Source organism: Hypomesus nipponensis, chromosome 8, assembly GCF_054491055.1.
Source record: "Hypomesus nipponensis isolate SF chromosome 8, ASM5449105v1, whole genome shotgun sequence".
Classification (NCBI taxonomy): domain Eukaryota; kingdom Metazoa; phylum Chordata; class Actinopteri; order Osmeriformes; family Osmeridae; genus Hypomesus; species Hypomesus nipponensis.
In genome coordinates, this window is record NC_140368.1 from 7,186,684 (window position 1) to 7,214,593 (window position 27,910).

Consider the following 27,910-nt stretch of genomic DNA (forward strand, 5'->3'; position numbering starts at 1 on the left):
GACAAGGGATGTCATATCTGGGACTGGACTGAGTGTAATATGTGGTTGTGTACCCTGGTAATATCTGCTGGAACTCCAGAGTAATGAGAATGAAAGTATTCATTTAGATGCCAGATACTTTCATTGTGTGTCTGCAGGAAAACCAAGCAGAGCAGGGAATTTGGATTTATTTAGTCAACCATTAATTTCGAACTCATTGCACAAAGTCTCCACATCACTTTTTTATTGATTTTCATCTGTCTTTTAAGAGCTAAATTTATAAGCAATATGTACCTGGCTAGTACTGCAATTATCTTACCAGAGCTTTTAAGAACGCTGCCTGGTGGGGTCATCCAGTAATTTTCCGCTGTGTTTTTCTGGGTCTTGGAGTATATTGACCCCAACCAGTGCATTATTTTTTTCTGAAAGGGCCTCTAATTAGATTATCTGTTAATTGACCCTCTTATGCATAATGGATGGCACACTTGTGTAAATTACCTTTTGTTTGATGGTATCTGTGCAAGGCTGCTGAATGTTCATTAGTGCCTGTTTACACTGCTGCAGAGGACAGGGTTGTAATCGTTCTTACGGCCCCCTTGTGAGGACCTTCAGAGGCCCAGAGAGGCTGGTCCAGCCAGAGAGTCTCTCCAGAACAGCAGCTCTGTGATGGGTCACCATGGGGGCTGACTTCCTCTCCTTCCGCACCTCCACACTATTAGAAACAGGATAAGCCCAGTGCTAGAGGCTATGGAAGCCCGCCATAGGGAGGGAGGGGGGGGGGGGTAGTGGTAATGTTGCAGGGGAGAAAGAGGGAGGAGATGATGGAGGGATGGGAAGAAGGAAAGCAGTTCAGGTTAGAGGCAGTTCATACCAGTTCCCCTTGGTGTTCCATATCTATTAAATATCTGCCAAAAGCAGCCATCAAACACATTGATTTGACTGTAGCAAACGTACAACATCTGTGAGAATGTCAATTTGAATTTGCTTTGGTTTAGTTCCAGATCTTACCCCAGCAGTTTGGCTATTCAACTCAGCTGGTAGAATATATATGATGCAATAACAACATGTATGTGTATGATGGATTGGGGGTGCTAGCAGTCAACCACTACCAGCCTCTCTGCTTCATGTATGTTATACTGCCATGATGCATAATGTATTGAATTTCAATTTTCTAGCTCGCTGGACCAACAAATTAGAATATAAAAAACAAACAATGCCTGAATGAGCTAAATTGAACAAAGTACAGAGTAGGGATCAGCTGCATGCGTCTCCCATTATATTTAAGGAATATTTGTACATCATGCAAAAATATATTTGACATATTTAATGGTTTACTGGAAACATCTCAATTAGTGAATCATAAGTGCACTTCACAAGTAAAAAATAATTTAAATCCAAGTAGGATTCATCATGCAGAGCAAAGCTTAGGGAGGATGCATGAACTGCAAAACAAAGTGGCCCATTTAATTGTGAAACAGAAGTGGTATTTGAGTTATTGAGTCGAAGATACGACTACACCAAGCTTCTATCCTTCTATCCTGACCTGAACGTGACTGCTATAGCAGATGACTAAGAGTGGCTCCTTTCAACACTCTGATTGATATCCACTCTGCAGGGACTGAGGGAGCTATCTGCTCTGGCTTGCCAAGTGGCAGGCCTTACGGAGGGTTACTGAGAGAGAAATAGAGAAATAAATAATGTGGTATTTCCCAGTATGGCCTGATTCTGCCTCCCCTTCTCTCCTTTCTTTCTTCAGGGACCACTTGTCCTAGTTTTAGCTTTCGGAGGAAGATTTGTGATGTCTCTCTCTCTCTCTCTCTCTCTCTCTATCTATCTCTCTCTCTCTCTCTCTCTCTCTCTCTCTCTCTCTCTCTCTCTCTCTCTCTCTCTCTCTCTCTCTCTCTCTCTCTCTCTCTCGCTCGCTCGCTCCGCTCGCTTTCTTTCTCTCACACACACTTCTGCCCTTCACCTCTTTCTCCCTCTCTCTTCTTCCAGATGTTCGAAGGAGAACAATCTATGAGTATCATCGTGTGGAACTCACCAAGACAAAGATCACCAACTCCACAGCCGTTGAGATGTGGCCTCTCCCTAGTAAGAGGCCTCTCTTTACATGGGCTCTCCCCTAATGCCATCAGAACACAAAGAATTGCCTCACTGCTCTATCAATAGATTACTGCAAGTAGACAGTCATTTATAATCATATTGGAGCTCATTTGACCCTACATCTAAGTGTCTTTCTAGAAACATCCGTGACAGACTTGATACTTCAGATCCTCAGTCCTGAAGTGTTAACGTGTTGGACAGGAGTTGTGATAGTGTTGTTTCACTTCCTGTTCCACAGCGTGTCTCCAGTTCACCAGCTGCAGCGGCTGCATCTCCGCCCAGATCAACTTCAACTGCAGCTGGTGCCACCGTCTGCACAGGTGAGGCCTTGACACACACACACAGACCCTGAGTGACCCATCACACACACACTTTCTCTATACATACTGTAGGTTCTTGTTACAGTAAGCATCTCCACACTGTCTTATTCCAAACAATTCCTGGTGAGTGGGCGTAGGACAGTGTTCACCTGGTTCATACCAGGTCCCTCTCTTGTCTGTCTTTCCCTCTCTTACTTTCTCTGTATCTTTCTGTCTGTCTATTCAGTGGTATGCACAAGGCAGTCATATACACAACAGAATAATGGGGGTAAATTGCAGGAAGTAAGGGAGGGAGGAAGGGAGTGAGGGGGGCTCTACCTATTAACTGTGCTAACAACTCAGCTTTCACTCATCTCTCACCTACTCAGTCCATCTCCCTCCCCGTATCTTTCTCTCTGTCTTCTCTCCCATTCTCACACAAATGTAAATATTTGAGACTTTGTAGAATGCTGTCAACGAGACATGGTGTTTTCTGTCTGGAAAGGTAGAGTGGGAGAGATGGGAGGATATACCTCAGCTTAGTCAGAGGTGAAGGTTTGGGTTAAAGAGACAGAAAGAATAAATAAATCCAAAAAAACAGCATGTGTTAAAGACGTGCTGTCAGCCATTCAAGTCTGACATACGAGCCATTAGTTATCAAGTGCACGGAAAGGTTTTGGGAAGACATTCTAGGAAAAATGTCTTATGGAGTTAGCAGGGATGATTTGCAAAGTTTGACCCTGGGCAGACTCCATCCCCCCTCCCTCTCCCTATCTTCAGTGGCTGGTTCCTCTATTTGTTATCAACTTTGTTCTGTTTCAGACTCTTATTGTCTGAGTAATCACATGCAGTTAAAGGGAAATATTACAAACGCACAAGGTCCTCTGGGATTTGGAGTTCCTCTGGGGTCGGTATTACAACATTGAAACACGGAGATGCACCTTAAATCCCAAATGCCCTGTGTACTGACGAAGAGACCACATTTCCTGTAGAGAGATCAACTTTTCCCCTTAATAATACAAATCCCTCTGTGTTTTTCTTATCAGAAACTCATATTGCTGTTGGGACACAAACACCCACTTTATGGTTTTGTAATCAAGCAGCATTTTGATGAGATACCAATGTGGCCGTCTTCTAGTACTTTCTCTTCTAGGTTGTTCTCTGTTCTCTGTTCTGTTACCTTCAACAACTTGCTTTGAGAAGGCAAATGAATGTACTTTAAAAAGTCAATTAAAATGCATGGCAGCATGGTGATGCCTAGGGTTAATGAAAGATGCTGGTGTTCAGAGGGAACAAGCATAATAAACATCCCTCTCTTCTCTCTGTTTCTTTCTACAAGTTCTCTTCCTATTTTCTCCTACCTTTTCTTTCACTCTATCTACACTCTTTCTCTCTTCACATTTCCATCATGATCTCTTTTCTTTTCTCCATTTTTTCTCTCTCCCTCCCCCTCTCCCTCCCTCTGTCTGATGTTTGATGAATGTAGAAAGCCTACTCCCCCATTGCATTTCAGACTTAATAATTGTGCTGCATTTTATGATGTATACAAATAACACTGGGCATGATCAGACTATAAAAAATGGATGGCGTTAATGAAGCCTGTTCTTCCAAAGCCTTCCTTGCCAGACCCACAGAGCATCAGTCCACAGAGAAGAGGCACTTGGTTAGGATTTGTTTACCCAGAGCACACAGCTGTTGTGCATCACAGACATGGAATCTCGAAAATCACTTTGGTCAAAACCAGAGATCAAAGACGTTGCGTCTCAACTTTTATTAAGTCTCGGTCTCACAGCATGTTCATTCAAAGTGAACGCCTTGTGGACTGTGAACGGTGCCAAGAAATGGTGTAAGCATCGCCATTCTGTTCCCACAGTCAGGTCGCCAGACTAAATTGGAAGCCTATGGAATCCCGGTTATGTCATGATATATTTATTTTCTAAATGCCATGAATTAAATTACTTTCAAAGCAAAGTTGAGCTAAGTGCGAAAAAAACCAACGCTTCCTATGGGAAGGAAACAGAAGAGAAACGTTGCCATGCATATGAGCCCATTTCTATTTGGCAGTGCAGTGAGCTAGGTGGCGTTGGGAGAGGCAGGGCTGCTCACCAACACCTTGGGTCTCTCTCCTACCCTCTCCTATCTTAGGAAGAGAGAGGAGATAAACCAGAGTCATCTATCAGCTCTGATTGAACAGATGAGGCAGAATCACCTTCTTTTTTTTATTTGTCGTCGTTTTACAAAACGGGCAGATTAGAGTAGAGCAGAGACGAAAATGGAGTCTTCTCCACACAGAACCATTAGCATAACAATATGTTCACCTTGGTGAAGGCACCTGCTGGGAATAAGAATGAGTGTGGGGCAGCAGTCGTCTCAAGACAGGGCTGCAGCAGAGTCTGCTGAAGAGACAGGACCAGCCTCCAGGCTGTGGACGCTCCGTGACATGGTCACAGGGTTTGGTGTTCATCAACGTGTCATTCATTAACTGTGTGTGTGTGTGTGTTTGTGTGTCACACTCACACTGTGGCTGACATGACCATGCAGCTCTATGTTTTAGACTGGAATATGTCAGGCAGACAGACATAGAGGGGGGAAGGGGAGAGGGAGGACGAGAGAGAGGGGGGGAGCTGATAGAGAGGGGATAGAAATTGAATGAACATTCACTCCTCCTCTTTCTATGGGTTGCATTCATGGCTCTGAGGCAGAGCAGAGGGAGACAGAGATAGAGTGATGGAGAGACAGAAAAGTCAGTGATGGAGAGACAAAGAAAGGAGTGATGAAGAGATAGAGAAGGGAGTGATGGGGAGGATAGCTGATTCGCCGGTGGTTCACTGTCCGTCCTCTGTAATTATTTTCTGTGAAAAATAGCGAGGATGAGCAGTAGCCGTCCCTGATCAAAGGCAGTCTCAGCTTATTAGATGCTTTCGAGCCCAGAGGGCACGCAGACATCCTCTCCCCCTACCCCCCTCACCCCCTCACCCCCTTCTCCACTGCCAGCAGTTTGACCCAATGAACTTCCTCAATGCAAATCCTCCTGTATTCTAACTGGAGCAGCTCCCATAGAGCAGAGGCCCCACTGTGGGTAGACGGGCTTACTGCCCTATGGTACAATTAAATAACTGAAACTACTTCCAATGGATTCCATCTGATCAAAATTATGTCTTAATTCTCTCCTGTTCAGTAAGAGAAATTCAGGAAGATCTTGTTTATGGCATATTTTCCTGTCTTTCAGATGCTCCAGTGGATTTGACCGTCATCGTCAGGACTGGGTGGATAACAGCTGTCCAGATGAGGTGAAGCCCAGCAGATACAGTACAGATAGATACAAGCTCTACTGGGAATAACAGACACTGTTATGATCACAGTAGGGTATCTGAGAATGAATGATGCTGATGGTTTACTGTAGAGAAGCTTTCTTGTGTAATGGATAGGATAGGGTTTGGCTGCGTGCTTGCTTGCTTGCTTGCGTGTGTGTGTGTGTGTGTGTGTGTGTGTGTGTGTGTGCGTGTGTGTGTGTGGAATATAGGGTCTGTAATGTTCCTACATAGCTGCCAGAATGATGGATGCTCCCGTCTGCAGTGAGCAGGGAGAAAGGGATGCCCCAGTTACTCCTCTCTCTCTTACCTTCTGCTCTCTCTCACACACACACATACATATACTTCTGCTTCTATGAATGACAAACACCAGCCTTGTGCTCTATCAGACCAAGGACAAGACCTGTGACATCATCCGAACCACCCAGCCCTATCCCTTCACTACCACCGAGGTCGCCATGACCACGGCCTCCCGCAGAGAGTCCACCCTTGCAGGGGAGACATCCTCTACATCCCACCCCCCCACCAGTGCCCCTACAGAAGGTATGACAACACGCACAGGCATACTTCCACACAATTGTTATTGAGGCACTCTTCATAAGCCAACAACTGTCACATAGGTGCTGGTTCACAAGTTCTGTAATAGTGTTTCACAGTAATTATTAGTATAGTTGTTAAGCATATAATGTACCCCGTTTTTCACTTTCTTAGTTGCTCAATAGCATCTTGGTTTCTAGAATGCAAAGTCTTCCTCTCAGCAGAAAACACTGTCCAGATGGCAACTTTCAAACTCCTTGTGCCAGGCGTGGCAGCTGTGTTTGTCTTCCAAACGTTTAAACAAAACAGATTGAATCAGGACAAACCTCTGAAATCTTAACTAGATGTTTCCACAGAGAAACACTCCAAACCAGCTCGGTTATTCATCTTTTATGACATTTCTTCTTTATTATTTTTATCCTGTGAAGAGATTTTAGCAGAGTTGTGTGCGTTCAGTCATTTGAAGCTGTAGCTGTCATCAGCAAAAGTTTAAATTCATGAAGTTTAGCTTCACACTGCTTTTACAAACCTGCAAAATGCATGTGATTGTGAATAGTTTTTGTCATATTTCAAATGACAAGAAGCCTTTGTTCCAGAAAGAGGAATCTTTCATTGGAAATAAATAGGTTGAAAGCTGGATTTTGTCGGCGCAAATTAAATGTGACTAAAAGAGTAAGGAATTTGATCAACACCTTGTTGTGATTGAACCCAGATATCTTTCCACTCATGCACATACATACACACTCTCTCTCTCTACAAATCCCTCAAGTTAACTTTTTCATTACACCCTGTCCAGGCCAGCTTTTTCAAAGTGACACCCCACTTCTCCCCCTTAGCGGAGCCTCTCCCTCAACTATTGCCCCTGTCCTCCTGTAGACTGAGCCTGCCAGCTTCTTTGCTACAGGGTCTCCAGAGCCCGGTCCAGGGGCCAGACCCGGGCCTTCCAGGCTGGTGCTGTACTAAGCCCCCTGATTAGTGCCACCTCAGGGAAGGGAAGCTTCCTAACTCACTCCAGACCTCCGTCAGCATCCTTGCAGAGTTATGTAGCACAAATCCCTGCTGAGGGGGAACTGCTGAGTCCTTCTGCTGATGCAGGGAGAAGTGGTCAAGGTGCCCCTTCAAAGTTTGTTTACCTTTATTTGCCTCCCACCAAGAGTTAGAACTGGAGTTTCCAGACATCAAACAACATAAACGACGGATTCATCTCAATAACATAGTATGTATGCAACGCTGAACTGAGATTGAGAGGCATGGGAGTCAGCCCGTCCTGAAGCTTTTGTCCAGTATCACCCTGTGTGTAATGTTCGAGTGAATGTGCTGTGTCACAGTGTGATGCCCACAGCTTAATCAGCGCTAAAAGCCTGTGGACTTTATGAAGAGTCGGTTGGGGCCTGAGCACTATGTAATGGAGCAACTCCTAATGGCTTATGTTCTTTAATGGCTTTAAGGGGTGAAAAATCCCAGCATGCACAGTGCTAATGGACGGCCACTTTTCTCGAGCTAAACCTCAAGGAGGAGTAGTTTGAGCAACATGAAAGGATGCTTGGGATGATATGTAGTGTTGTAAGAAGGGCAGTGCTGTAGTCAGGTCTGTACAGAGTAATTCACAGTATACTGTCTGGTTCATCCATTGACAGTCTCCCTCACCTCTTTACCCCCACTAATGTTAAACCAATACCATCGCAACAAAGGATTTTCTTTCATATTACTTTTTAGACAACTACAACAGCTTCAGAGAGCTACTCCTTCAGTAATCCTAACACAACTGATGGATCCCCACTGTTAATGAAGCCGGTGGTTGAGGCCACAGTGTCCCAGCAGGGGTTCTGCTCTGTACTGACACAGCCCAGGAGGTTGTGGGTTTCAGACCCGGCTCCATGCTGTGTAGATCTCTAAATTCCATTCTTCCTTGGTTTGGTTGGGTGGATAATGGCAGCATCTCACTGGTGTCAGAGTGCCTCAGTACAGCGGAAAGGGTGATACAGTATGAACTCAGATCAGATGTTCTCGAGAGTAGGAGTGTGGAAGGGGCCTAGCACAAAGTCAAAACAAACACGCTGATCCTGTAGTTCAGGAGCATGCTGTGGAAATAGGGGCTGACATGACAATGGGAAAAGTAGCATGCTGCTTTGCAAAGGCAAGTGCATGTGTTTGTGTGCGTGTCAGCATCAAGGGCCAGAGGGTGTGTTGGTGTAATGTGCTGTGTTGCCCACACAGAGAAGCCCTGTATCTAACTCTGCAGGCCTCCTCAGTTTCAGGGGTCTGAGGTCAAGGTTGGGCGTGGGTGGTTCAGAGCCTCATGCTGAGAGCAGGCTTTGAGTGTCCGACGTGTGAGAAACCCTATCGTCTCTCAGTCTGTTCCTACCCTTCTCCTTCTCCCTCTCCACCCTCTTCCTCTGCTTACATGATCCCTCCCTTTCCCTTCTTCCCCTTCCTCTCTCTCTGTTCCTCTGCCTTTCCCACCACCTACCTCTCTCTCTCTCTCTCTCTCTCTCTCTCTCTCTCTTATTTTCCTTATTTTCCATTTTAATGCGGACGTTTTTATGAACTGCCTCTTCTTGTCTCAGAGGAGCTCCAGTGCATTCCTTGCCCCAGCGGTTAGTCTGCTCTGTATCTTTAACTTTAGACTTGCTGATACAGAAGTCTTAACTGGCTCAGCATAATAAGTAGAGCTAGGATATGTTTGCATATTCATGGCAGTTGTCTAGGTTTGGTCATTGACTGGAACCACTTTTTTTTTCCCACACCTCATCTTATAAACTGATTCATCTCTCACACCACAACGTGGTTGCAGTATGATCTAAGCAATTGAGGATTTTTTTAATGGGATTTTATTCAAGGCTCCCTGTTTTTTTTATTCGAGAAATGACAGGCGTAATGTCTTATCTTCTTATGAATTGATGCCACATTTGCATGTTGCATGAGCTCGGTGGTGTGGATACTGGATGCACATTAGCTCTCTCTGAGAAGTAAGCCAAACTACATTTACATATTTCACCATAACTTAACCCCAGACTGCTTTGATAGTGTTGAATTATGGATGTGACAGCATTATATTCAGTACATTCATTTTTAATAATAGTGTAGTGTAAATCTAATTTGGGGAAATAAATGTGATCTAGAAAAAAAGGACAAATATAAACAGCCTTAAAATGAAATTATTTCTCAAATATAAACATTGGTTTCTCATTCTGCTGTTGAGATCAACAATCAGTAGACTGTATGTTGGATTAAGGCTCTATCAGAACAGCAGAAAGTACTACAATACAGAAGTATATGTGTAACATGTTCATCTTCTTTCTGTCTTTTTCACAGATGATACCAAGATTGCTCTGCATCTTAAAGACAATGGAGGTAAGCTTCTTGCCATGCTATGTAGTTACAGATATTCCAAGTGCTGGTTTTGAACTGGGCAATATCTTGGATGTTGCATTGTGTTGGTTTGTAGGTGTGCGTGTGTATATGTTGTGTGCAAGTGTGTGCATGTGTGTGTATGTGTGTGTGGCAATGGGGGGGGGGGGGTAAGTGTAAGTGTGCCTGTGGGTGTATGTGTGTGTGGCAATGGGGGGGGGGGGGTAAGTGTAAGTGTGCCTGTGTGTGTATGTGTGTGTGGCAATGGGGGGGGGGGGGGGGGTAAGTGTAAGTGTGCCTGTGTGTGTATGTGTGTGTGGCAATGGGGGGGGGGGGTAAGTGTAAGTGTGCCTGTGGGTGTATGTGTGTGTGGCAATGGGGGGGGGGGTAAGTGTAAGTGTGCCTGTGGGTGTATGTGTGTGTGGCAATGGGGGGGGGGGTAAGTGTAAGTGTGCCTGTGGGTGTATGTGTGTGTGGCAATGGGGGGGGGGGGGGTAAGTGTAAGTGTGCCTGTGGGTGTATGTGTGTGTGGCAATGGGGGGGGGGGGTAAGTGTAAGTGTGCCTGTGGGTGTCTACATGTGAGTGTTTGTCAGGCAGGAAGACTGCTCTGTATCTACAACCCAGATATTTCTTCTAGTACAGGCAGCAGATTGCTTTTGGATTCCTGGGTATTAGAGGCTGGTAGGCCAAGGGAAAGCATACTGGGGCTTAATCAGGTAGCCCGCTATATCATCCAGCCACCCAGTGAACTCAACCCCTTCTGGGAAGGAGATATCAATCATCGGGCCTGGATGGGCTAGAGGCAGGGGAAAGGGTAGAGGTGGTGAGGTGTGCTCTGTGGTTAAACATGTATAAACAAGGTCCACCAGTAGTTTTTTGGGGGGGATGGGTACCTGACATTCACGGTGAAGTCAATGTCAGCTGAAAGTCACTGTAGAGATTAGCAGGTATGGCCATCACCCTGCTGTAGCCGAGTGCGTAGGCAGGCTGAGTAGATAATGCTGGACACACAACGCCTTAACAAAGGACAGCACATTTTCTTCCACTTTGTTTGGACAAGTCTATTTAGTTGAGCAGAACTGTGGTAATGTGTTTGTGTCTGCACTGAGCAGATATATGTGTTCTAAAAAGTTCAAAAAAACTCAAAAAAAAAAGTTCAGTCCGATCCTGAGTGAGCCACTCCAATGTTTAATTTCCTGCAGGAGAGGAATTCACATCTCTTATACTTCCATGAGAGGATTGCTGTGTAGTGGTCTCAATGGCTCGCCTCACTGCCTCGTTCTCTGAGTTTTGGCCTGAGGTTTTAGCCAGACTTGACTAGTTTGCTTGCTATTTTAATTGCTAATCAATGCTAGTGAAGGAGGGAGGGAGGGAGGGAGGGAGGGAGGGAGGGAGGGAGGGAGGGAGGGAGGGAGGGAGGGAGGGAGGGAGGGAGGGAGGGAGGGAGGGAGGGAGGGAGGGAGGGAGGGAGGGAGGGAGGGAGGGAGGGAGGGAGGGAGGGAGGGAGGGAGGGAGGGAGGGAGGGAGGGAGGAGGGAGGGAGGGAGGGAGGGAGGGAGGGAGGGAGGGAGGGAGGGAGGCCACAGTGAGCCAGGCATGGTGGAGCCAAACCACAGTGTTTTCCTCAGAGGTGCTCTCTTCCAGTCTTCCACTGGACTGGATCCATCACAGGCTCAAATCCTAGATGTGATTTACATGTAGTCATTTAGCAGTCGCTCTTATCCAGAGCAACTTACAGTAAGTATAGGGACATTCTCCCCCGAGGCAAGTAGGGTGAAGTGCCTTGCCCAAGGACACAACGTAATTTTGCACGGCCGGGAATCAAACCAACAATCTTCTGATTAATAGCCCGACTCCCTAACTGCCCAGCCATCTGACCCCACGATACGGTGTGATGATAGAACACAGGTCCACATGCATACAGGGATTGTCTCAGATACTGGGTTTGAATCTACAGACGTATCCCCTCCCTGCTGGATCAGAACATGTCCCAGCTTGAAATCTGTCTTGTTTTGGGAGAAGTTTCTGTCCGTCTGTGTGTTTGCAGACCCTAAGCCGAGGCGATTAGCCACTCCAATGATAAGATCCAGAACAACAGGGACCTTGGATGCACTTCTCACTGGTGTGAGTGTGCAAATCTGTGCATGTGTGTGCGTGTGTGCACGTAAACTCAATCTCTCCATCTTCAATTAGTGCCATTAGCCAGGTGACAGGCAGGACATGACCCTACGACACTCCTGTTCCCTAGCAGAACTGTGGAGCCAAATGAGGCTCAGTGAATCAGAGGGGTCCGTCCTCTCTCTTAACACTAATGTGTTTTTATGGCTGCAGGGAGAAGGCTGTACGGCGCATTAGGGTTTAATACAGCCTCCCATCCTTAATGTGTGAGCTGTAATAGAGACAACACAATGCTGCGGTCTTGACCTCTATGGGCATGGACTGGACTGATGCCAGCACCCTGGTACCTTGGGTTTGACTGTGTCCCAGGTTGACTTTCAGTAATACAGGATAGAGCATGTCCACACACTGTCTAGGCTCAAACACATGTAGTCTAATGCTTGAGTCTGACTCCTCTGCAATCCACCTTCCACCCTCTACTCATCCCGGTTTCCCCCCTCCTCTCCCCCCTCTTCTGCTCTCCCCACCACTCCATCCCCCTTCGTCCACTCCTCTCCCTGATCGACAGATAAAGAAGCAGTCAGTTAGCAGGCAGGCTGTCGGTCCTGGTCCACAGGAGGCTTGTTAACCTACCTGATACTACTCCCCTATCTCCCTCTCTCTCCAGTCTCACCCTCTCTTTCTCTCTCTCCTTATGCTAGTGCTTAGAAGACTTCCCCCTGTCATTCAGCTAACATCTCAAGCTAACAGCCAAGCCTGGCTCTGCTCTGTGCTGTTCTGGGCCAGAGGTGATAGTAGTTTGACTCCATTGTGTTTCTCCAAAAAACAAGACAAATAGTTTTCCAAAGAATTGGACATTTTCATTGGCATCAGTCTAAAGTTAGATGATGTTTCTGGGCCAGCCAAGTCTGAAAGTGGATTAGTCTCTTTTATATTCAGTCACAGACATTAGCTAATGCGATTGGGGAGAATGATACGCTCTAACAATGGAGGATTTGGTCAATTATTCTTATTCTTCCAGACTGACTGACACTGTCCATCACAGCTCTCTATCTTTTCCTTCTCTCGCTCATTCTCGCCTGTTTGTTCCCCTCTCTCTGCCTCAAACGTTTACAGCATTGGCCCAACATCATTGTATAACGAGTGTTGTAGTCCCTGCTCTTCGTAAGCTGTTGGCTCTGCCGTCAGCAGTCTGTCTGAGTGACATGGGTGTGGACCGGGATCAACAGGCCTCCACAACCACATGAACATGGATCTCCTGTGGGCCTGTGGACGATGCGTCCAGGACTTCAAGGCTCTCTGTAGGACACCGTAATGACGCTGCTTCTCCCAGCCCTTATCAGACGTCTGTCTGATAGGACTCTGTATCAGCATCCATACATCCGTCTCTCCTCCAACTCCCTATTCCCTATTCTCCTATCCCTCCATCCCTCTAACCTTGGATTTATCTCCTGCCACTGCCTTGTGAGCATGAGTGCTCATGAATAGCAAAGCAGATCACAACAATGGTCCTCTACCATGCACCAAGCTCGCTACACTCCAGCTAAAAACCCGAGCACAAACCTGGATTTTTCCATCTCCCTCAGAACAGAAAAAGCCTGTGTTTTTAAAAGTGTTTCTGTTGACTGCAGCGTTTTGAAAGACGCTGAGGTGTTTTTCTGTTTTGGTTCAAAACAGAAAACAGAAAAACACAATTAACTTCTGAAAGGTTGAACTGCAGCCTGTCACTCGTCTGTGTTGTGGCTGATGGGGGAGTGCGGGGGGGCCTCCAGAGTGATTATGGTTATGCTGTGAAACTAAACAACGCCTGTGTGTTGTTTCAATACCGTGACATTTGGTCAAATTAAGTTTTAATCACGAGCATCAGGCGTGTTTATGAGGACAGAAGCACCCTTGGCAAGAGGACGAGAGGCTGGAATTGATGAAAGATGAGTGTCCCCTACTGTTGGAAAGGAGAACGGCAAAGAAATGAATCAAATAGGTTTTCAATGTCAGAAAAGACTCTCATCAGTCTGTTTACCTGTCTGTGTCTTATCAGACTCTCTCTCTGTCTCTGTTTCTGTCTCTCTCTGTCTTTCTCTGTCTCTCTCTCTCTCTCTCTTTCTCTCTCTCTCTCTCTCTCTCTCTCTCTCTCTCTCTCTGTCTCTCTCTCTCTGTCTTTCTCTGTCTTTCTCTCTCTCTCTCTCTCTCTGTCTCTCTCTCTCTGTCTCTCTCTCTCTGTCTCTCTCTTTCTCTCTTTCTCTCTCTCTCTCTCTGTTTGTCCATTGAGACTCACCCAGCATGTTGTGCTGTGTTGCAGCCATGCCTGCTGAGGGCACAGCTGAGCGGACCACGGGCGCTCACCCCCTCCACACGGGGATGATCTTGGGTGTCCTCATGGTGATGGTCGTCATGGTCGCCGGTGTCCTGATCACCGTCTACGTCTACCACCACCCCACCTCCGCCGCCAGCCTCTTCTTCATCGAGGTGAGTGCAGTCTGTTCGCACCCCCTCAGGTCATAGCTCTGCCTTCGAGTCCTCGTCTGAGGGCTGAGTAAGGTTCCATTTAGGTGTCGCACATGTTGGTGTAAAACATGAATTATGTAAGTAGAATAAATGCTGTATGAAGCTTCACTAAATGCTGAATGAAGGTTGAATGAAGGTGTACATTTTATGGCTGGGAGAGTGTGTCTATGAGCTTTGAAATATCCCTGCATGACCCAAGACATCTCAGAAGTTTCAAAACTTTCTGTACTCAGTCTAGTCGTCCCTCTGCTGCATATCGTCTGCCTCTGTTGTTCACAAGCAGTGACCTCTGGCCCTCCTGGATGAGAAACAGAGGTGTGTAGTAGCCCGAGGCTTCCGAGAGGAACGGAGAGGGATTCTGACTGTCAGGTCTGAGAGGCTTGCTATCTTAACTTACCGAGGCAGGTCCTGCTGTCCAAGGTCATGTCTGTCAAAAAAAACAGACACCAGTGCCTCCAAGTGGGAAAAACAAACCCAAAACTTTGAACTCTGTATGTCCCTCTAAGATCTCTTTTTGGACGTGGAGGCAAAAATGTTTCTTGACAGAGCTCTTTACACTATGTCCCTGACTTATAAAATATGCATAACTTTTGCAGGAGGCAGTGGCACTTTATGGTCTTTGTTGATAAATGCCTGTGAAGGCATTTGTGAAGGCCTCAAGGATAAATTGGTCCAGTTTTATGTGTATGGTTCTGACGGTGTGATGAGAGTGATTGATGTTCAAATACCACTTTAATAAATGACTAACGAATCCTCTTCAAGGTCAATATCACACAGTGAGCTTATCCCTCAATGTTGGCATGTTGTGACCCCCTCCTCTCTCTCTCTGTGTGTCTCTTTCTCTCTCTCTCTCTCTCTCTCTCTGTGTCTCTCTTTCTCTCTCTCCTGTCCCTCCAGAGACGTCCCAGCAGGTGGCCAGCCATGAAGTTCCGTCGAGGATCGGGGCACCCGGCCTACGCGGAGGTGGAGCCCGTGGGCCAGGAGAAGGAGGGCTTCATCGAGTCTGAGCAGTGCTGAGGGGGATGGGGGGGAGGGGGGTGGGGGGAGGGGGGTGGGGGGCCTCCACAGACACACACACACACACAACACTCTGTACTCTACACTCCCTGACGCTTTTGCCTCCTCCTCCTCCCTCTCGTCCACCCCACAGTGAACTTTCATCCTGTACCAGTACTGACCCCAAATGGAGGACCTTACCTACTGCGCTGACTCAACTTAGACTTAGGCTGGCTCACCAAGTGGACTGCTAACGTCTGAGGTGTCAATGGTGACAAAGTACTTGGGAAAAGATGTCCGTTCATAAGATTCACCTCATTCACCTCACTCTGAGATCCCAGGCTCTCTCTCCCTGCGGTGGTGGTCTTCAGCCTTAGTGAACCTCCATAATGCACCAGGAGAAGTCTGGCAGCCCAGAGAGCTGATGTGAGAGGCCCTGAGGGAGGCTCACTGCCAGCGGGACTGGGCTGCAGGAAAACTCTAAACTGATTCTATCTCAGCTCCAGGCCTCAGAGAGCTCCCTCTCCCCGCTGCAGGCGACTGATGCACACACAGAGGGGTAGAGGAAGGGCCGTGTGGCCTTGGTTCTGGTTGGTTTCCTGTAGCCATTGAGTGGTTGTACAGCCTAACTGCCCTTGGTGTTGTGCTGATGTGCCTAAGGGATTGGTAGTGAATATAACTATACATACAGTATATTTTTCAGAAACAATACAGAGTATGTGCACAGAGATTCTGGGTTCTATAGGCCTTTGTATATCCTTTTTTCCTGCTTGTTAAATTTTTCATGCTTTCTTTTTTGATGCTTTTACTGGACTTTCCATCGTGAAATGTGTGATATGACCTTGCTTTCCAGTACAGTGATATGGCTGCCTTTGACTTTTTCCCTACAGTCTATTACTGTACACAGTAAGGCGGAACAGTGTGATACAGTATAGACCATGATGTCTGGCAGCTGCCCCCAATTACAGCCGGGGTGAGGGTGGGGGTGACACAGCCATGGCTTTCAGTTGTTCAGGCAGGTGGATTTGCGTGAGTTTTATTACAAAGGTGATTGGTTCTTTGATTACTGGGTTAAAAAAAAATCAGTTTGTGAATACTCTTTTCACTATTCAATTGATCCTTAAAAGGTAAAGATTACGCTATTCAATGTGTGTGTGTGTGAGTGTGTGTGTATGTGTGTGTGTGTGTGTGTGTGTGTGTGTGTGTGTGTGTGTGTGTGTGTGTGTGTGTGTGTGTGTGTGTGTGTGCGTGCGTGTGTGTGTGTGTGTGAGAGAGAGAAAGAGAGAAAGAAATAAATAGTTTTTTAATTTGACATTGTTTTCACTTCTTCCATGCCATTTTTTATACAGTGTTGTTTCCCATGCACATATTTCTTTAATTCATTTGACTAACATTATTTGGTAATAATGCAAAATGACAAGACAGGCGCTTGTGAGTGTGTGAGTTCATGTGTGTGTGTGATTGGACATCCACTTTTTTAAGGCTTGGAATGTTTGAGCTGGCTCTGTGTGATTGATGCTCATTGGTTGAAATGTATTTTGGTGGCTCACACAAGTTACATATTTTTGTCTGAGGTATAGTGTTACTGATCTCTAGAGGATATGAATAGTGGCTAGTCCACATCATTTAACCATAGCAATGTATACAAGGGTCACCTTTGTAGACAGACGTTCAAAAACATTTGCAGGTTATTAATGAACTTAGTACATATATTATTAGGAAATTAATATGTCTTACTTTTGAGTGGCCTTCTTTATGTTCTTTCTCATTTTGTTTTTATCAAAACATAGAATCATGTTTCAATTGCTGCTGATGCAGATCAATATACCATGCTTTCATGCATTGATCAAATCAAACAAATGACTATGATTTTTATGACTCTTTCAGATACAAAAACACAAATCTTAGAAACACGTTGTACTTGTATACTGTTTTAGCTGACAAGTGACATGAAATGTGCAATATAAAAATCCATCTGGACCCACACATTTCCATTGCACTGCAGACCAAAGAATCATTTCAACATAAACCATAACAGTTACTACAAAATTGCTAAATTCACACTCTGCCCATACCCTTTTCTTCATTCAAGCCGTGTGTGGTTGTCCCATAGTCCCATGTCCCTCACCCCCTATTACCATAGCCCCGCCTCCAACAGGAAAACCCAAACACCTGACATGTGCACTATTATCTCACCAGACACTCACAGTGATTCATATACACACACAGGTATGTGTGGAAGCAGTCCTGTTCTGTGGAGTCCCCAGACCTCTCCCTCTGTCTGCCTCTCTACTCAGCACTTCCTGTACTTCATAGCCTCTCCACATGAGAGCAATGCTTTGAGGGCTTCCCTCAAAGTCTAAGTCTTTTCCTAACAGAGATCCTAACAGATCTCAAAGGACGGGTAGAGCCAGGGGGTGGACACACTGGTTGGTGGCTGATGGCCTCTCTATGCTTACAGACATTCTCTGAGATTGGCTGGGGTGGGGGGTTGGGTTCACCCCCTGTGGAGCAGTACTGTTTGGGAGCACTTTGAAAGATCTGCTTGTCAAGACACCTCTGCCATAAAAAAAAAAACATTCAACATTGCTTGGGGTTTGTTACTATGCCTTTAATAATAATTTGCATCTCTGAACTGAATTGATTACTTCCATCCAACTTTATATAAACATTTATTTTGTTCTTTTATTTCGGGCAAGCAACATTGTGCTGTTGCTGGGATAGGCTACATCTGCCGCAGTGTGCTATTGTGTTTTTCCTGCCACTGAATGATGTGATTATATACAGGTACAAGTCTAGCTCTACAATGTTTGTCTGTCACAAATATACAGAATGGGGTCGAGCAGGCAGGGGTGTGATGGGGGGTGGTGGAGGTTAATCAAACTGTGACCCTGTGTTTTGTTCCAGAATGATCACAAAGGACATGATGAAACACTTCAAATTGCACAGTACCATAGCTGTCTGTAATTTCTGTAACTACTGTTGTTTTGATTACATTTGAAATAATAAAGAATGTTTAAAACACAATTATCCATGTTTCTTTTGACACTAAAATCCAGTCTTTTGTCCTCCAATTGCTACCACAGGAATAGCTCTTACCAGTCCTGGTGTAACCCAGCACAGTTGAGAAGGTTTGCAGCTTACACGATAACGTGCTTTATTCTTCATTTTAAAAAGTTTACCGGTGGTGAACTCCCAGTCAGACCAGCTCATTGGCAGGCAGTCAGTTCCTCAAAACGTCCCAAATGGTATATTTTCATTGGGCCAAATATTCCTGGCAAAGAACCCTGCTGCGCAGATCTTGGGACTTACAGGAAGCTTCTTCATTGTAGGTGCCTGCTGACATGCCCTGGTCCTCTGTCAGAGGTGGAGAGCTGTCTGTCAGCACACCTGAGACATACTGAGCTAGCAGGCTTCAAAGCTGAGCTTAGCAGGGCTGGAGGTGGGGGGTGGACACTGTCCTCACCAGGCTCAGCAGGGCTGGAGGTGGGGGGTGGACACTGTCCTCACCAGGCTCAGCAGGGCTGGAGGTGGGGGATGGACACTGTCCTCGCCTGGCTTAGCAGGGCTGGAGGTGGGGGGTGGACACTGTCCGCACCAGGCTCAGCAGGGCTGGAGTTGGGGGGTGGACACTGTCCTCAACAGGCTCAGCAGGGCTGGAGGTGGGGGATGGACAGGCAGACAGGGGGGATGACAGAGACCCATGCCAAGGTTTTAGAGGATATGTTGGAAACCATAGAAGTTGCCCCAAGGGATATTGTTCAAGGTTAATATTGATCTGTTTGACTGTACTGTAACTGTTGGCATATTTAGAGACTGTTGTAAGTGTTGTGATACTCTATGGGAAGCTCGCACCTACTTCTGCAAGTCAAGTATCAAAGAAGTTATATTCAGCCAAGATCATTGTAACTATTAAAATGTCTTTATTATAAAGTAGAATCATTTTCAGGTTGAATTTAAGGTATCCTAGCTGTTATGTGCTACTGCCATCTAGTGGAAGAACTAATAAAACAGACTTTCACCTCACATGATAAATGGGATTGATATAAGAAACTTTCAATAAGGTTACAATAACAACTCAAGAGTCTCCATGTCAGTAGCTTTGATTAGTCAATATTGACATAACTAGCATCCGTCTAACTAATAGGCCATACCACAATCAACATCATGAAAGACAGAAATAAATCTAATCTTCTCTGAGGATCCTTGAAATACCAGAGGAAGTGAGAATCATAAGCCATGAATGAAGCAGGAGTTTCCTTTGTGTTGAAATAATGCAATTTCGAAAGACTGAAATGTTTAACTGAAAATATAAACCTTTTATTGGTTACATAAAAACAGTGGGGCTGTAATTGAAATACTAAAATAACAGAATGTGTTCTCACATACAAACAAGTCAGCTCCACCTGAAAGGAAGACATAATGTCACTAAGCAGGCCTGGACCAGTTTTATACCTTACTGTCACTTCATCAATTATTCAAAGTAACCTAAGAAGTAACATTGATATCTCTGTACTTACAATTTGCTTAACTCCGTTCAGAGCCCTATAAAATTACATTAAAATACCAATCGTTTAAAAATATATGTTTGCATGTCATATCAACATATAAACAATGGAGTTTGACCCAAACCCAGCATTAGACATTAGGTTGTGCAAGTGCAAGTCGAGCTGAGAATATGAACTCTAGAGAAAGCAATAGAAGTATTATTTCGTTTTTGGAGTACATTGGGTAGAATAGTATTTGGGTCATATTTATACAGTAGTATTTAAGTATACAGTACTGCAACAGCATTGGAATCATTAAAACATTTGTTATAATTTTTTACAATTTTGGATACCTTCAAATAATATATGTTGTAGGTACAACACGATAACTGTGCTGAAAGGACACCCAGAACATTCATAAATATGTAAAGGTTATGTTTGTCAAAAGGGGGTCGAAACAATGAATAACATAAGCACATAAATATTAAGATATATTTAAAACAAGACACATTCCTAAGATTGGTCACAATTTAGGAGGGAACCTGACCAACTGTTTCCCAAAAATACAAACTACTACATTGTTTTTTTTGTTGTAATCGATCCCCGGTTTACTATAACTGCAGTGCAGTACAATAGTACTAAGTACAGGGTGATGTCAGGTTGAAGTGTTCACATTGGGGTGACATGTTAAGTGTTCCATTTCTTGGAGTTCCAGTTAGTGTCACTCACAGATGTCACAGATAGATGTATCTAGCAAGTGTCATTTTACACTCCCATCCCACAGATCACGGATGTCTTGCAGTCCTGGGCCTATATCAGGTTTGACCACAATCTTGTGTTCCTGGAAAGGAACAGCTCTAACATGACAGCATAGGAAGCAGCAGTTTGGTGTGAAGGGGCACATGACTTTACCAATTGTTACCTCAAGGATGGCAGAGAGAAAGGAACTGTTTAAGAAACATTTTAAAAGGGTATTTGACCTAATATACAATAAAGCCCTGAGGCAATCACTGGGTCTCCTGGTGAGTAAGTGTAGCTGTTACCCAAGACACTATCACGAGGACGTGACATAAAATCTAACATATGCTTCGACATTTTATCCCTCTCCCAAAATAAATAACACACATTCAAACCTACAAGTTTCCAATGATCCCATTCATCCATGCATTTTCAGCAGTTTTCAAATCAGTTCTGTTGGTGATCCAGAAGCACTCCAGAATTCAGTCAGCAAGTCAGCCAATGTGTCAGTCAGTCAGTCAGTGCATCTAAAACAAGGAAATCATAGATTAGTGAAAATCACTGAATACATCCGTCATCAGGCATAAACTAGTTTTCCTAGAGAAGACAGGATAGGTGCTGCTATTACACTCCCTCGTCCTGCCTGGGTTAATGTCACCACAGTTTGACTCTACACCCAGAAACAGACAGAGTAGGGCAGAGAGGGGGTAGAAGAGAGAAACAGGAATCATTGCCTTATGTGTATAAGGGAAGAGTAACCTACTTGGAAAATGTATTGTTCAAATCGTGTTACCTAGATAGATATGTAACACGTTTACAAAATGTGTTTCTCTGGAGTACCAGAAAATGCATAGATTAAGTGTAGGTCAAAATGGAACAGTAAAGTGATGTTGACTGTCAATACAAAGCCAAACACTCACTATGGGACGGGTCCACCTCCATGGCTTTGGCTAATCCCACTGCTGAGTTTTGCTTAGGCCGTGCCCCTAATTCTCGGCCCACAAGTGCAGTGTTCTGGTTCTGGTCCACAGTCTTCTTCTCCTCCACGGCCTCCTCGGGGTTGTAGAAGCCCCCCTCCTCCGCCACCATCTTCTCCACTTTCTCCATCAGTTTCAGCAGCTGAGGGTGCTCCCCGAAGATGTAGTTATTGATGACGTAGTACCTCCGCTTGCACTTCTCCAGCACCCACTGCAGCTCCTTGCCCTCCCTGCGGATGTGCCTCTCAATGGATATGGTCCTCAAGACCTCAGCCCAGGTGAACACCACGATCGTCTGCCTCCACACCCGCTCCCCGAACAGGCCCACATGCTCCTCGATGCGGGCGCGGTCCACGTCCGTGAACATGCCCACTGGGATGACGAGCAGGAAGGCGTGGGGGCCTGGTTGGCACATGGAAGCGCCTCTGAGCATTTCCTTCTGGTACACGGGCGGCGTATCCTGGACCGAGAACCACCCGGGCGTATCCACCACTGTCACACGGCGGCCTGCAACCTCCGTCTCACGCTTGACGCAGAACTCGGCGGCCCGCTCCAGGCGGAACTCCTCGTGGCCCAGGATGGTGTTCCCTGTCAGGCTCTTCCCAGGCCACCGCCAGCCTAGAAGAACTAGGCGGAGCTCTGGAAGGCGGTTGGCCACGCGGGCTGCTGCTGCCGCCCTCTTCTCCTCCTCTTCTGGGTCAAGGACATCTTCTCCTGTGGGAATGATATGTAATTAGGAGTGGGATACAACTGAGGTTTGATCAAGGAAAGACCACAACCAAATTTCTACTCTTTTTGCAAGCTAACCTGACACTAAATCATTTTGTAATCGATTCTGTAAAATGTATTTAATTTAGTCTTTCAACACATTACTATTGATTTACTTTCTAAGTAGCCTAACTCTAATAGACCATGATAGATTTAGAACATCAATAATTAAAACGTAAAAAATACGTCCTTACATTGTTCATAATGTATTATTTATATGCGTTCCAAATGGTTGTCGACTCCACTGACAACTTTTGTAGACGATTTAGCTAGAAGCGTACAATGGAACTGAGCAGCCACGCAGCTGCTGGTCTTAAATTATTCTAACGTTTGTTTATCTCTGTCTGTGTTACGGGAAACTAAACTATCTAACGAGAGACGTGTCACTTGGTGGTCAAATGTGTGACGTAAAACTGAACATGAATTAGCAAATTAGCTCCTACCCGAAGACTGACGGGTAGGCTACCACAGTAGACTACACAAAACCGCAATTTCTTAAAGTTTGTTCAACAACGCGTTTATGTAGCTTTAGGAACACCCACCTGTTGATTGTACCGGTTTATCTGCTTCCATACTGTTTTGTTATTGCGGTTCAAGATGCAGGTTTACATTAGCTATGAGCTACAGTATGCTCCTTTCATCGGCAGGTTCGTCTTACTCTAATCCACCGTAGAAGGATTTCCTGCTTTACTGGCTGACAGGCGGGACAGTAGCCTACAGCACGTATTCAAAGAGTGAAGTATGGTGCCCCCTTGGTATCTCAGCTCGGCAATACAGAAACGCGGTGTAGCAAACTTGACATACATTCAGATATGCTGTATATACTTTATTTCTTAAAGTCATATTACTATGAATTTACAAAAATGTGTCTGACTAATAACATTATTGTATTACAAAAACCTGTGTCATTAAAATGATGTAACTAATTTGTTTCTGACAGTAAAGCATACAAAAGTGCAATAAAAGAAACCACACTGGTGTAAAAGACCACAGAAGGTCACTTAGGCCTACCTATGGTATTCCTGGTATACCAAACATTTTTGCCAAACCTACCCATTATAGGCTACAAAGAAACACAAAGAAACTGTATACACTTATAAAATTCTCAAAAGAGAAAAAAACAACCTTCAGATTAACCTTCATATCAAGACTGTGTGTGTGTGTGTGCATGTGTGTTTGTGCATGTGCGCATATTAGTGAGTTGCCCAGGCTGCTAACATCTGCATGTCGTTGTCATTGTCCACCCTCTTCTTGGATTCTGTAAAACAAGAGACAACATAACTGCTGAGCCTCGAAGCTGTGGGCTATGGTCCCAGTACAGGCAGAACAGGTAATGCCCTGTGGCTCATACTTACTGGTGCGCTGACTGGGCTGGACAGAGGGCAGCTTGGAGGACGGCACACGAGGCAGTCTGCCCATGTTCTTCATGCTCTCCTCCAGCTCCTCTTGTTCCAACTCTGCCAGTTCTGCCAGGAGCTCATCCTGGAGAAGTGAAACAAAGGCCATAGTGAAACTCCTCTGGAGACATCGCTGGGTCTACACTCTCACATAAAGAGACTACTCATACTTAATGTTGACCTTACCTGTTAACTTATCCTCTATGTGTAGAAGAGGATAAGTTAACAAGTAGGCCTCTTACCTCATCAAACACCTCGCCGAAAGGTCGCGAGATAGCATCACATATTTCCTGAGCCACTTCCTGTTGCTCTGTTATATCCTGCATCAGAGAATCTATCTTCTCCAGGTCCCTGGGAGAGATGGAGAGAGAGAAAGAGAAAGACAATCATCTTCGTACCCCATTAGTCTGCAATAAACCTATCCTTGTTGATTTAAGTTGAAAAAATATGGCACCTCTCATATGTTCAGGTCACTCACATGTTCTGGTGGACACTCTTGATGGCCTTGGCTGCGAAGCCCATGTTCTTCAGCACCTCGGTGTTAGTGTTGGCATTCTCTAGTGCCTCCCTCTGGAACTCGATGGTGGACAGGGTTCCATCAATTTGGGTGAGCTGCTGCTCATAGCGTTTCTTCCTCTTCAGAGCCTGTAGGGCAGCTAGGGGATGATGGGTACATAGAGACAGTTGACAGTATTTCAGGGTGTCTTCAGAAAATACTTTTTTGTATCTAGCTATAGTGCATTGAATTGAACAATGTTGCCCATTTACGGCAATTGACCATTTTGCTCTGCGAGTCTTTAGGCCTCATGCTGAACAAGAGAAGGCTGTTATAAATTCCCCTAGCACTGCATGCAGACCAGACTAATGTAACTATACCAAAGTAATTATGGTACACTAACTGTTCTCAGGTCGATTAGGCGTAATCGAAAGCGGTTTGTCTTTGCGCCTTAAACAGGAGTTTAGGTTTATTAACGTTAGAGGGTCATTCCGTCGTCCTGGAAAAGTCTAACAGGTTGGGAATTTTTAACATGAAAATTAAATAAAAACAAACCCCGTTTGTTCTTCATGCCGTTCTTCTTCGCTATCGCAATTTCTTGCTCTATTTTCTTCTCTAGATACTCTTGCTTTTTGGTTAGCATTCCCTCTGTTTCCCGAAGTCTGTGAATGGCTTCTTGAGAGGAAGGTCCGGTGTGCTGTCCCCTGTGTCTCGATTTTGACGAGCTTGAAGAACCTGAAGAGCTTCCCTTAAACATTTTAGAAATTTTACTCATTTTTGCACTCTCTTGTAATTTTTAATCTGCGGTCAAAATTCTATTAAACAATCTTTCTTCAAACTGCTGGAGAGAAAGTGGCGGCAGATGCACCAATTCCTGCCTGACAGCTTTCTAACCTCAATTCAAACAACCACACACCTGTATGACGTTTCATGATATTTGACACCGCCTGACTATTACGCTGAGCTGTAATAGGTAGGTTATTGAGCAAATTAGAAACATTTAAAAATAGTCTGTCAGTGAAACAGACTTCTGAAAATATTGAGTAAGCCTCTAATTGTTTTGAATATCAAAGTAAATAACTGCTTATTTAACATGTTGCTATAGTCCAAAATTCTAGATTATTTTAAACCTAGGCTGTTCACACAAACAACGTTCATGTCTAGGCTACTTCAGGATACAGCCTAGGCTACTTGATACAATAAAGTCAGTGTATCAATGTAGGCTACATTTCCATTTAAGACAGCTACAAAAATAAAATACCGTGAGTATCACGTGGTTTTGTTTTGACGGGGTGAAAGTTCATGTTGACATTTTGGACAGTAGGCTAATGGCTGAACTGGACATTGGTGATCATTGTCGGCTCAAAACCTGCTATCAGAAAGGTGTTTTCTTCAATCTTACCGATATAATTGACATAAATATCTCTGTATCCTGACTTGGCTATATGCTCACCACTAGCACTGCAGTTCTTGGCTCGAGCGTGCAAACAACATTAGCCTATTAGCTCTTACTGGTTGCATCCAAATGGATACAAACAGCTAAATATATTTGCATTGAAACTGGTCATATTCAAATGTTTCCAGCATCGTGACTAGCTGAAACTTAATCCCATGTATATTTAATATGGTGTTTTAGCAACGTAAATCCCAAGACCATGACTCATGTAGCCTAACTACATGCTTCTTGCTAGCGAGCTAACATGATGTTTTTCCTAACTTGCAATTAAGTATTATAATATATATATATATATATATATACGCTTCCTCTGCAGACTTTTTACCGTTTGTGTGCGATGGCTGCAAGGAAGTGTTCTGGTAAGACATAGTTAACCGAGCGTTACTTGTCGAGCACTCACCTATTGCTTTATCACACAATGTATAATGCAGGTCTTTGACGGTGAGCCTCTATGGGCGTTTTAAACTTTGTGTTAACAGACATATCTGAATACATATGTATCTACTTTTATTTCAGCGTTGAACACAGAAGTCGAGAGTCACATTCATGCCCGGAGGTAATTTTAGAAGGTGGTTGAAATGCCAACATAAAGTTTTTTTTGTGTGTGTGGAAATTTAAATTTTCCTTTTTTAAATTCCTGGGTTCTACTTTTACCAGTTGCCTCTGAAGAAAGAGGTTCAGACATCCGGAGGAGGCATCACTAGCCATCCCTGCACATTCCAGGACTGCAAAGGACGAGAGTTGCTACCAGTCATATGTCCACACTGCGAAAAACATTTCTGTTTGGGGTAAGTAATAGTAATACTAATCTTATGCAATTTCACAGTTTTGTAATCAATTGGACTGAACAGAAATGTTCCTCACATATTAATATCATGTAATGTTTAAAACCTGAACATCTGTCTCAACTGCTGTCTTGACTGTCCAGCCATCGTCATCAAGATGACCACAAGTGTGAGAAGCTGGAGATGCCAAAGCCCCGGATGGCAGCCACGCAAGAGCTGGTGAAAAGAATTGTTGGTCAGTCCCGTCTTGAATGTATAAAAGTGTCATCCGTAAAAGTATTATGTAGTTATTTTTTAAGGTGCTTAGGACCTTAAAATATTGTAGCAGTTCAACATCATCTCCACTTGAGGGCAGTATTCAATAAACTCTGTGCCTCTTTCTTGCCTTTCAGAGTCGAAGAAAGACATGCCAGCAAGTAAAGGTCGCAAAGGAGCCAAGAATAGTGCAACTGCAGCAAAAGTGGCACTGATGAAGTTAAAGCTCCACGCTGTAGGAGACAAGGGGTTGCCACAGGTAAGACTCGTCTAGTATGGGGAGAGACAGCCAGAAACACGTGTGCCTTAATGTGATACGAAACAGTATAACCCACCTATTACCTCAAAAACACAGCAAAGCAGTAGCAGCAATGTCTGCTGTACTGGGAACCTTAACATGGATATCTATATTTTCTGAAAGTGTTGATTTGTACCTTCAGGTAGAAAGGACCTATTTCCAAGTCTACCTTCCCCAAGAAGGCAAAGACGCCAGCCTGCCCATGTTCTTCTGTTCCAAGTGGAGTGTGGGGAAAGTAGTGGACTATGCAGCCTCACTGGCTAGTCTCAAAAACAACAACAACATACTAACTGCTAAGGTAACCATTGGATAGGAAGTGTGAGCAGACAGAGAGACCCTTGTAGACAGCTGAAATCTGCACTCCAAATTATTTTCCTCATAAACACACTATACAACTCTTTCATTGAAACGCCCCCCCACTGAAAACCAACATGGTGTCTTTCTCTGCAGAAGCTTCGTCTGTGCCATCCCCAGACTGGGGAGGCCCTGAGGATGGACGACACCCTGCTGTCACTGCTGGCCCACCCTGAGTCGCCCCTCCACAATGGGGGTAACGTGATCCTGGAGTACCTGGACAATGACTGCAGCACCCTGGACGATGTGTCTGCCTATGTTCCCCTGTCCTGACTGACACACAGCAGACAGCATGGGGCAGTGTCTCGATACATCAGTATTGGAGAATGATCATTTTTGCCTTGAGACTATTCATAAAATCAGACCCACATCTGTGAGTTATTGTTTACTGCTGTCAACATACCATGAATGTGTATTTTGTAATTGTAATGATAAAGATTTGAAAAAACAAGTGTAATACTGAGTTGTATTTTCAGACCATGATAGTATCTTCACAGTAATTCTGTATAGTTACATTTTACAATACATTTAGAGCAACTTGAGTAAGTACAGGGACATTCCCAGAGGCAAGTACTGTGAAGTGCCTTGCCCAAGGACACAACTTCATTTTGACACAGGCGGTAATCAAACTGGCGACCTTCAGATTACTAGCCCGATTTCCTAACCGCTCAGCCACTTGACTCCTGCTTGTTAGGAGGTC

The 27,910-nt window shown here is 44.8% G+C and overlaps 4 protein-coding genes across 5 annotated transcripts in view; 2 read left to right on the plus strand and 2 right to left on the minus strand.

Moving 5' to 3' along the window:
* The window catches only part of plxdc2b (plexin domain containing 2b), a 55,860-nt gene extending 40,634 nt beyond the window's left edge, over positions 1 to 15,226 (plus strand). The window contains exons 8-14 of the mRNA XM_084702546.1: positions 1,975 to 2,070; positions 2,321 to 2,402; positions 5,611 to 5,671; positions 6,082 to 6,235; positions 9,545 to 9,583; positions 13,998 to 14,164; positions 15,101 to 15,226. Coding sequence (XP_084558672.1) covers positions 1,975 to 2,070; positions 2,321 to 2,402; positions 5,611 to 5,671; positions 6,082 to 6,235; positions 9,545 to 9,583; positions 13,998 to 14,164; positions 15,101 to 15,220 — 719 coding nt within the window. The 3' untranslated portion in view covers positions 15,221 to 15,226. The remainder of the gene's footprint in view (positions 1 to 1,974; positions 2,071 to 2,320; positions 2,403 to 5,610; positions 5,672 to 6,081; positions 6,236 to 9,544; positions 9,584 to 13,997; positions 14,165 to 15,100) is intronic.
* Positions 15,227 to 19,495: 4,269 nt separating this feature from the next.
* gimap4 (GTPase IMAP family member 4) lies at positions 19,496 to 22,894 on the minus strand. Its single transcript, XM_084702553.1, has 3 exons — positions 22,712 to 22,894; positions 21,345 to 22,115; positions 19,496 to 20,951 (listed from the first exon to the last, which is right to left on the minus strand). Exons 1-3 carry the CDS (start codon positions 22,740 to 22,742, stop codon positions 20,935 to 20,937), a joined length of 819 nt encoding a protein of 272 aa, XP_084558679.1. The 5' UTR covers positions 22,743 to 22,894; the 3' UTR covers positions 19,496 to 20,934.
* Positions 22,895 to 22,970: 76 nt separating this feature from the next.
* On the minus strand, positions 22,971 to 25,984 carry chmp4c (charged multivesicular body protein 4C). 2 transcript variants are annotated; one of them, XM_084702556.1, is made up of 6 exons: positions 25,919 to 25,984; positions 24,618 to 24,810; positions 24,045 to 24,222; positions 23,809 to 23,917; positions 23,525 to 23,651; positions 22,971 to 23,427 (listed from the first exon to the last, which is right to left on the minus strand). In XM_084702556.1, the coding sequence occupies exons 2-6, from the start codon at positions 24,703 to 24,705 to the stop codon at positions 23,363 to 23,365; spliced, it is 567 nt and encodes a 188-aa protein (XP_084558682.1). In that variant the 5' UTR covers positions 24,706 to 24,810; positions 25,919 to 25,984; the 3' UTR covers positions 22,971 to 23,362. The 2 variants fall into 2 exon arrangements, with proteins under 2 accessions (XP_084558682.1, XP_084558681.1); XM_084702555.1 differs by lacking the exon at positions 25,919 to 25,984 and having other exon boundaries at positions 24,618 to 25,168.
* zfand1 (zinc finger, AN1-type domain 1) lies at positions 25,312 to 27,667 on the plus strand. Its single transcript, XM_084702554.1, has 8 exons — positions 25,312 to 25,445; positions 25,835 to 25,877; positions 26,035 to 26,074; positions 26,176 to 26,306; positions 26,447 to 26,538; positions 26,696 to 26,817; positions 26,999 to 27,154; positions 27,307 to 27,667. Exons 1-8 carry the CDS (start codon positions 25,391 to 25,393, stop codon positions 27,481 to 27,483), a joined length of 816 nt encoding a protein of 271 aa, XP_084558680.1. The 5' UTR covers positions 25,312 to 25,390; the 3' UTR covers positions 27,484 to 27,667.
* Positions 27,668 to 27,910: the final 243 nt, after the last annotated feature.

Bases quoted from the DNA above. Each gene is read 5' to 3' on its own strand.
- gimap4 (XM_084702553.1), bottom strand. From the start codon at position 22,742: ATGGAAGCAGATAAACCGGTACAATCAACAG. The intron at 22,116-22,711 runs GTGGGTGTTCCT...TCATTCCCACAG, and splicing joins TAAACCGGTACAATCAACAG to GAGAAGATGTCCTTGACCCA.
- chmp4c (XM_084702555.1), bottom strand. From the start codon at position 24,837: ATGAGTAAAATTTCTAAAATGTTTAAGGGAAGCTCTTCAGGTTCTTCA. The intron at 23,652-23,808 runs GTAAGAGGCCTA...TCACTTCTCCAG, and splicing joins TCGGCGAGGTGTTTGATGAG to GATGAGCTCCTGGCAGAACT. The intron at 23,428-23,524 runs GTAAGTATGAGC...CTTGTTTTACAG, and splicing joins CCAGCCCAGTCAGCGCACCA to AATCCAAGAAGAGGGTGGAC.
- zfand1 (XM_084702554.1), top strand. From the start codon at position 25,391: ATGGCTGAACTGGACATTGGTGATCATTGTCGGCTCAAAACCTGCTAT. The intron at 25,446-25,834 runs GTGTTTTCTTCA...CTTCCTCTGCAG, and splicing joins CAAAACCTGCTATCAGAAAG to ACTTTTTACCGTTTGTGTGC. The intron at 26,539-26,695 runs GTCAGTCCCGTC...CTTGCCTTTCAG, and splicing joins GCTGGTGAAAAGAATTGTTG to AGTCGAAGAAAGACATGCCA.